The 7,397-nt window shown below is 51.3% G+C and overlaps 1 protein-coding gene across 1 annotated transcript in view; it reads left to right on the plus strand.

The window, feature by feature from the left end:
• The window catches only part of LOC116813241 (SCO-spondin-like), a 58,441-nt gene extending 55,503 nt beyond the window's left edge, over nt 1-2,938 (plus strand). Inside the window, 3 exon segments of the mRNA XM_058427842.1 lie at nt 372-502; nt 1,999-2,149; nt 2,836-2,938. Of these exon segments, the coding sequence (XP_058283825.1) occupies nt 372-502; nt 1,999-2,149; nt 2,836-2,858 (305 nt within the window). The 3' untranslated portion in view covers nt 2,859-2,938.
• The last annotated feature ends 4,459 nt before the right edge of the window (nt 2,939-7,397 follow it).

The raw sequence follows: 7,397 nt of genomic DNA on the forward strand, positions 1-7,397 counted from the left end.
CCTCCTCCTGTCTCCCCTCCACAGTCCCTCAGTCCCCTCCTCCTCCTGTGTCCCCTCCACAGTCCCCTCAGTCCCCTCCACCTCCTGTATCCTCCCCCACAGTCCCCTCAGTCCCCTCCTCCTGTGCCTCCCCCCCACAGTCCCCTCTGTCACCTCCTCCTCCTCCTGTGCCTCCCCCCCACAGTCCCCTCTGTCACCTCTTTCTCCTGTGCCCTCCCCACAGTCTCCTCTGTCACCTCCTCCTCCTGTTTTCCCCTGCAGTCCCTCTGTCACCTCGTTCTCCTGTACCTCCCCCCCCAACAGTCCCCTCGGTCACCTCTGCCTCCTGTGCCCCACCCCCACCTCCTGCCACTCAATGCCCTTCCCCACAGAAGAGCAGTCGCCCTCCTGCCAGCTCCTCACGGAGCTTCGAAACTTCACCAAAGGGACCTGCTACCTGGACCAGGTAGAAGTGAGCTACTGCAGTGGGTACTGCCCATCCAGCACCCACGTCATGCCAGAGGTGAGCCAGGGACCTGCTGTCCAGGCCAGGGGAATCACGTTGGCCAGTGGCCACCGAGGGCTGCCCTGAGCCTGGGACCTGGGCAGAGCCAGAGGCCATGAGGCACAAGGTGCTTCTCATGGAGATAACAGTGGAGTCGGGGAGGCAGATGGTCAGAGCTTTCCCCAAGGCAGTGGTGTGCACCTGCGGGTTGGCCCAGAGGTTTCACTGGGTGCCTGACCCCCTCCCACAGAGGTCTTCTGTGGCCCCACACCATTCCCAGAGTGTGCCCACTGTGCCCCTCAAGGCAATGAGCCAGGAGCCCAGCAAAGAAAGGCATGGAGGAGCTAAGCTAGCCTCTGACATCAGAACCCATCACACGGTGCATGAGAGCTCTGCCGGAATGCACTTGCTACAGATAGGATCACCGCACACATTTCCCGCAAGCTGTCCAAGCCAGGCTGGCTCTGAGTCTTGGGCAGGTGGCTCCGCTCTGCGTTTGCCCTCTGTGGACCCAGAAGCCCCTGATCCTTCTTAGGATCTTCCAAGGGGCTCTGTGCCCACCCTGACTCCCCTCAGCCTGAGCCTGATGAGCTGTGACCTGAGCTGCCTCCTGCCAGGGTCCTCTCTCCAGCTTCACTCACGCTACTCCCGCCTGCCCCTGGGCCCACCTCCCAGCACTCTGCGGCCATCCCTTCTGCCTCAGCCCACCTGGTTTATCTCATCCTGGAAGACAAAGATACTTTCCTACCTGGTCCCCAAAGACACAGCCCCTCAACCCTCGGCCGCTCTACAGCTCCCCCAGGCGCGCCCTGGACCTCCTGGAAATACTTTCCCAAATCACTTTCGTAATTTTTTTTTCACACTTTTAGAATTTTTAAAACATAGAGAAAAGAGAGAAAGTAATTAAGAGATGCTTTTTTTTTTCCTGAGGAAAGAAATTGATAGTGGGATAGAAATTGGAGGGAAATTTTTTCGCTGAATAACCTCTTGCAGTTTTTGAACCTGGCATTGTATGAATGTACTACCCATTTCAAAGTAAAATTATAAATAGAATTATACATAAAATTAAATGATATGCCCATAGGACTCTGATAGAGGTGCTTTAACCACAGTGCACAGGGATCTGCTTTGGAGTGAGAACTCACTTTGCACTTGGGATCAGAACTATGCAGTTAGAACTGACTTATTTGTAGTTTCATATATTATAAGTCTGTCTGTCCAACTAGACTCTAAGCCCCTTGCAGTAGAAGTATGTCCTTCCCCCTGCAGCCAGGAGGCACTGATGGGAACATTAAAAGTATTCGTTTAACCTGTAGGTTGTTGGACATTCAGACAGTGGGAGTGAAGGAGGTGGGCTTCTTGCAAAAGGGGCTTGGCAGTGGCCCAGCCCCCCCTGCTCAGTGAAGAGGGTGGGATCTGGCCCTCCCACCATCCCACCCCGCCTAAGATGGGGAAGGCCAAGGGAGGGGAGGAAACTCCATTTGGCCCTAGTTCACCCACTCCCTCTCGCCCAGGAGCCATACCTGCAGAGCCAGTGTGACTGCTGCAGCTACCGTCTAGACCCAGAGAGCCCTGTGCGGATCCTGAACCTGCGCTGTCTGGGTGGCCACACAGAGCCCGTGGTGCTGCTGGTCATCCACAGCTGCCAGTGCAGCTCCTGCCAAGGTGGGTCTGGGCAGGGAGGGGATGGGGCAGGAGCCCGGGCAAGGACCCAGTATTGTGACCCAGACCCAGGAACACACGTGTAGCTCCTCACTCCATCCTTCTTCCTTGAGTCTTTCCAGTCCACGTTTTTCCTTCTTCTCAGTGTTCTTGTTAATTTCGTCTCCTATCATGCATAAGCGTGGGTGTCTGGAGTAATTGCACCTAGTTCAAACCCCAGCTCATCTGTTTCTTGTTTCCTTGCTCAGCCTCCCTGACATCATCTTTTTTTTTTTTTTTTTGTAGGGATGGGGTTTCACCATGTTGCCCAGGCTGATCTTGAACTCCTGGGCTCGAGTGATCTACCTGCCTCGGTCTCCCAAAGTGCTGGGGTTACAGGCAGGAGCCACTGCACCCAGCCCCCTGACCTCATCTTTTAAGCAAGGCTGACATTGCTGTGCGGGCTTGTTGGGTGGACTTGGTGAGGGCATGCATGTGAAGTGGCTGGCAGGTGCCTAGTTCTGTTAAGTACCTGCCATATGGTAACCTGAGGTCCCACTGTGTGGCAGATGAAGGGGAAACAGAGGTGGAAGGCACCCGTGCCGCCTGGGTGGAGCACAGTGGAAGGCCTGGTGTTGGCTCTGGGCGTCTTCCTGGCACCAGCCTGACCACTCTGCCTCTCTTACTAACCCATCTCTCCTGTCCCCTAGGAGGTGACTTCTCAAAGCGCTAAGAGGCTCCGCTGGGTGAGTCCACAGCCATCCCTCTTGTGATTGTGGGACTCAGTGGCACTGACCACGTCCTTCCACGCTCTCCCACCTGCCCCCAACTGGGGGCCCATGACTTGGCATTAGCATGTTCCAAATAAAGTGACACTGGCAACAAGTCCCTGTGCAGCGTCTCCATCCTGGGGCTCAGAGGGAAGAGGGAGGGTGGGCCTGAGTCCTGGCCTGGACCCATGTGAGGACTTTGTCTCCTGGAGACCTCTGCGCATCTGCTATGGACTCAGGATGGCATTCCCCTTGACTGGTGAACCTGGACAAGTCATTCCCATATCTGAGCCTCAGTTCCATCTGTAGCTGGACAGGGTTGAATGGAGCCTGAAGACCTCCTGTATTAGACGCCGCTAGTGTCCCAGGTCATATTCCTCCACTACATGTGGGCTGATGTCTGCTTCTCTCTCTCCTTTTTATAAGCTTCTTTTTTACAACACTGCTCTGCCCACCTCCCAATTGCTTTCCTTGTTTTATTCACCCCAAAGTCCTACCCTACCCTGTGAAGCCAGAGATAGCTAGCTAGAAGCACACTATTGAGATAAGTAATGGGGACAAAAATCAAAAGAGGCCCACTGTGCTGCAGAAGACTAGCTCATCCTGTTCCACGTCCCCATGGTCTCCATTCCTCCTCAGGAGACCAAGCCTCCCCATTTGTCCCTCAACATCACCACCTCTCATGCCATCCTCTCGTAAATCCCACAGTCTCCCCCGATCCCCCACACCGCCTCTCCCTCCCAGATACACACTGGGGCCTCTGAGACTCCACATCTGTCTTCCGTAGACTCTGCTCCATCGTCCCCATCTCCAAAGGCTTCTTCCACCATCATGTCATGACTGACACTAGCTCGCCCATCCCTTGAAGCCTTCACTTCACCTGGAAGCTGAGACTTCATCCCACCTCCAGGCCAGGAAAAGAGATCCTTGTCTTCTGTGACGTTCATGTTTATTGTTTCTGGTGGGCCAGTTCTCCCTGTTCCTCCTGCAAAGAGCCCTCTTCCCGGGTTGTCTGAGCCACTCTGTAGTGACACCACCCTCCCTGACTCCCATCTGCCACCTTGGTCACTCCCTATCATCCACAGGAGAATTTAACTCATGGCCCAGCATTCCTTTTCACCCATTTTCAGTGTCCATGTGGATACTCCACTCAAAATTCTGGCCTCACATTCTTTGCCTGCTCACCTACAATGACCTTCTTCACTCTGTCTTGGGAATCCACTCCTACGACTAGACCATTTTCAAAACCTCACAAATATTTACTTACCAATCGTAAACTCCCATCCCTCCAGCTGACTTGCTCTAGTACTCCACTGCTATAATTCATGGCTGCTTTTGTGATTTCAATTTCATTGACCCACCACTTTCTCACTTTTTTATTAGTCTCCTGTCTTCCCTCGTGACACAGCTTAGGTTCATGGTCTATATAGTGATTCTCAACACCAACTGCACGTGAGAAGCACATGACATGAGCTCTTAAAAAATATCAGTGCCAGCTGGGCATGGTGGCTCACACCTATAATCCCAGCACTTTGGGAGGCGGGTGGATCACTTGAGCCTGGAAGTTTGAGATCAGCCTGGGCAACATAGTGAGAAGCCATTTCTACAAAAAGTGAAAAAACAGCCAGGTGTGATGGGACACTCCTGCAGTCCTAGCTACTCGGAAGGGTGAGGTGGGAGGATTCCTTAAGCCCAGGAGGTCAAGACTGCAGTGAGCCGAGATCACGCAACTGCCCTCCAGTCTGGGTGACAGAGTGAGACCCTGTCTCTTAAAAAACAAACAAACAAACAAAAAAAAAACAAACTTAAAAAATCAGTGCCCGTGCCCCATCCTAGGCCTATTAAATCAGGATGTTTGAAAGGTCCATGGGTGATTCCAATGGGCAGCTGGAATTGAGAATCACTTTCCTACCATTATAATTACTCCAGTGCAAGTACTGTCCATTCCCTTGCTTTTCTGTGCCTCCTTCATACCTACCTGGCAATACTCCAAGCCAGGATGAAGCCAAATATCTACCCAACTTTCTGCTTATAAACAGAATTTCGCAGCTAGGCTTTTTTTAAACTGAAATCTGTGATCATAAACTTCAAATTGGCCTTTAATTCAAGGTTTGAGGTAAGCTCTATTTCCCATTCTCCAAGATGACTTGGTATACCTTCTATTCCCCACTTCATTTTCATGAGATGATCTTGCCTCAAAGAGACATCATCAGATGGAAATTCCCTCAGTAAATCTACAAACAAATGTACATCTACTCCATCTTCTTCTTCCCTCCTGGCATAATCAAAAGCGTTGCTATCCTGGTCAGACGCGGTGGTTCAGGCTTGTAATCCCAGCACTTTGGGAGGCCAATGCAGGTGAATCACTCGAGGTCAGGAGTTCGAGACCAGCCTGGCCAACACGGTGAAATCCTGTCTCTACTAAAAATACAAAAATTAGCAGGGTGTGGTGGTGCACGCCTGTAGTCCCAGCTACTCAGGAGGCTGATGCAGGGGAATTGTTTGAACCTGGGAGGTGGAGGTTGCAGTGAGCCAAGATTGTGCCACTGCACTCCAGCCTGGGTGACAGAGCAAGACTCCATCTCAAAAAAAAAAAAAAAAAAAAAAAAAAAAGTGTTCCTATCCCTAGGAAGGGCCCTTGATACCCTGTTCCTAGACCCTCCTGATTTCTCAAGGACTTGGGTCCTTGCACTGTCCCCCTTTGAATCATCAGTTTCCTTCCTATCAACACAGAAACAAGATCTTGTGTCTCATATCTTAGTCCTACTGCTTTGATTCCCCATTTCCCCCTAGATACTGCTCCATTTTTCTTGGAAAGATGGAAAACCTTGTATGGAAAAATGTGTCAAAAGAATGATTTACCCTAGCTGTCCTCCAGTTTTTTAACCCCCAAAAGAGAATCTGTTATAAAGACATGGATAACTCATGGGCGGAAATATAGCTCTTCAAGGTAGTGATATAGCCGAGGTGGTGAGTGGCAGGCCACTTGGAATCCACAGAGTCCTCACTCTCTGCCTTCTCCTCCACATTTCTTGTGTCTCATTCTTTTTTTCAGTAATGCAGACTCCCCTACACTTCTCGAACAGAATTTAGGTCTATTCAACCTTGGCCAGGAGAACAGAGCTGGATAATGGAAAACACTTACTTGAAGCCTGTGTAACATGGTGAAACCCTGTCTCTACTAAAAATACAAAAAAATCAGTTGGCCATTGTCTTAATCTGTATGTGCTTCTGTAACAAAATCCCTAGAACTAGATAATTTATAAATTATGGATACTTATTTCTCATGATTCTGGAGGCTGGGAAATCCAAGACCAAAGCACCAGCAGTGTCTGTGTCTGGTGAGAGCCTGGTCTCTGCTTCCAGGAGGGCACCTTGTTGCTCTCTCCTCACATGGCAGAAGGTAGGGGGCCGAAGGGCAAAGGGCCTAGCTAGTTCCCCCAGCACGCATGTGGTCACTAACGCATTCATGAAGGCACATCCCTGCCCTGGCCCCCTGAAAGTCTTTTTTTTTTTTTTTTTTGAGACATGGTATTGCTCTGTCACCCAGGCTGGAGTGCAGAAGCGCCATCCCGGCTTACTGCAGCCTCGACCACCCAGGCTCAAGTGATCCTTCCACCTCACAAAACTATTTTATTTTATTTTTATAGGGATGGGATCTCTCACTATGTTGCACAGGCTGGTCTCAAACTACTGGGCTCAAGTGATCCTCCTGTCTCAGCCTCCCAAAGAGTTGGTATTAGAGGTGTGAGCCACCGTACTCAGACAAAACTTCTTATAAGGACACTAATCCCACCATAAGGGCCTGACCCTCACGACTTCATCTAAACCTCCCAAACGCCCCATCTCCTGGGAGGGGAACACCGGTCAGTCCATTGCACCTCCTTTACCTGGCAGACCCTACCTCTTGATTTAATTCTGTTCAGGCATCACTTCCTCAGGAAGTCCTTGACTAAGCACCTCATATCCCCCACCGCTTCACTCTAAGGTGACAACGCGGGCTTTAATTCATGTTTTGTGCTTACCTCTTTCATGGCCCTTGTCGCTGTTTTGTAATTATCTGTTTCTGGTCTGATTCCCTAATAGATCGTGAGTTCCTTGAAGGCAAGGCCTTTGTCTCATTCAACTGTGTTCTCCCAAACCCTAGAACACCGCCTGACCCATGGTAGGCAACCAACGATACTTTCTGAGTGAATAGAACAAAAAGTATTGCCCTCCTTAATAAAAGAAAACCTAGAACTTCAAGCCTGACATTGGCCTTCGCGTAGCCCAATCAGAGCGCTTTGCCCTTGCTGCAGAGGACTAAAGGACGCCCCGCCGCCGTTGCCTAGTAACTATCGCCGGAGGGAGGCGGAGAGGGCCGCAAGCGCGCCGCCGGCGTCCAATCAGGACCTGCATTCCGGGAGCCAATAGCAGCTTCGAGAGCCGCTCACCTACAGCGGACTACACTTCCCGTCACGCCCCGCCGCCTGGGGCTGGGCAGTGGCCGTAAAGCTGTTCGC

The sequence above is a fragment of the Hylobates moloch genome, unplaced genomic scaffold (assembly GCF_009828535.3).
Source record: "Hylobates moloch isolate HMO894 unplaced genomic scaffold, HMol_V3 SCAFFOLD_1, whole genome shotgun sequence".
Lineage (NCBI taxonomy): Eukaryota > Metazoa > Chordata > Mammalia > Primates > Hylobatidae > Hylobates > Hylobates moloch.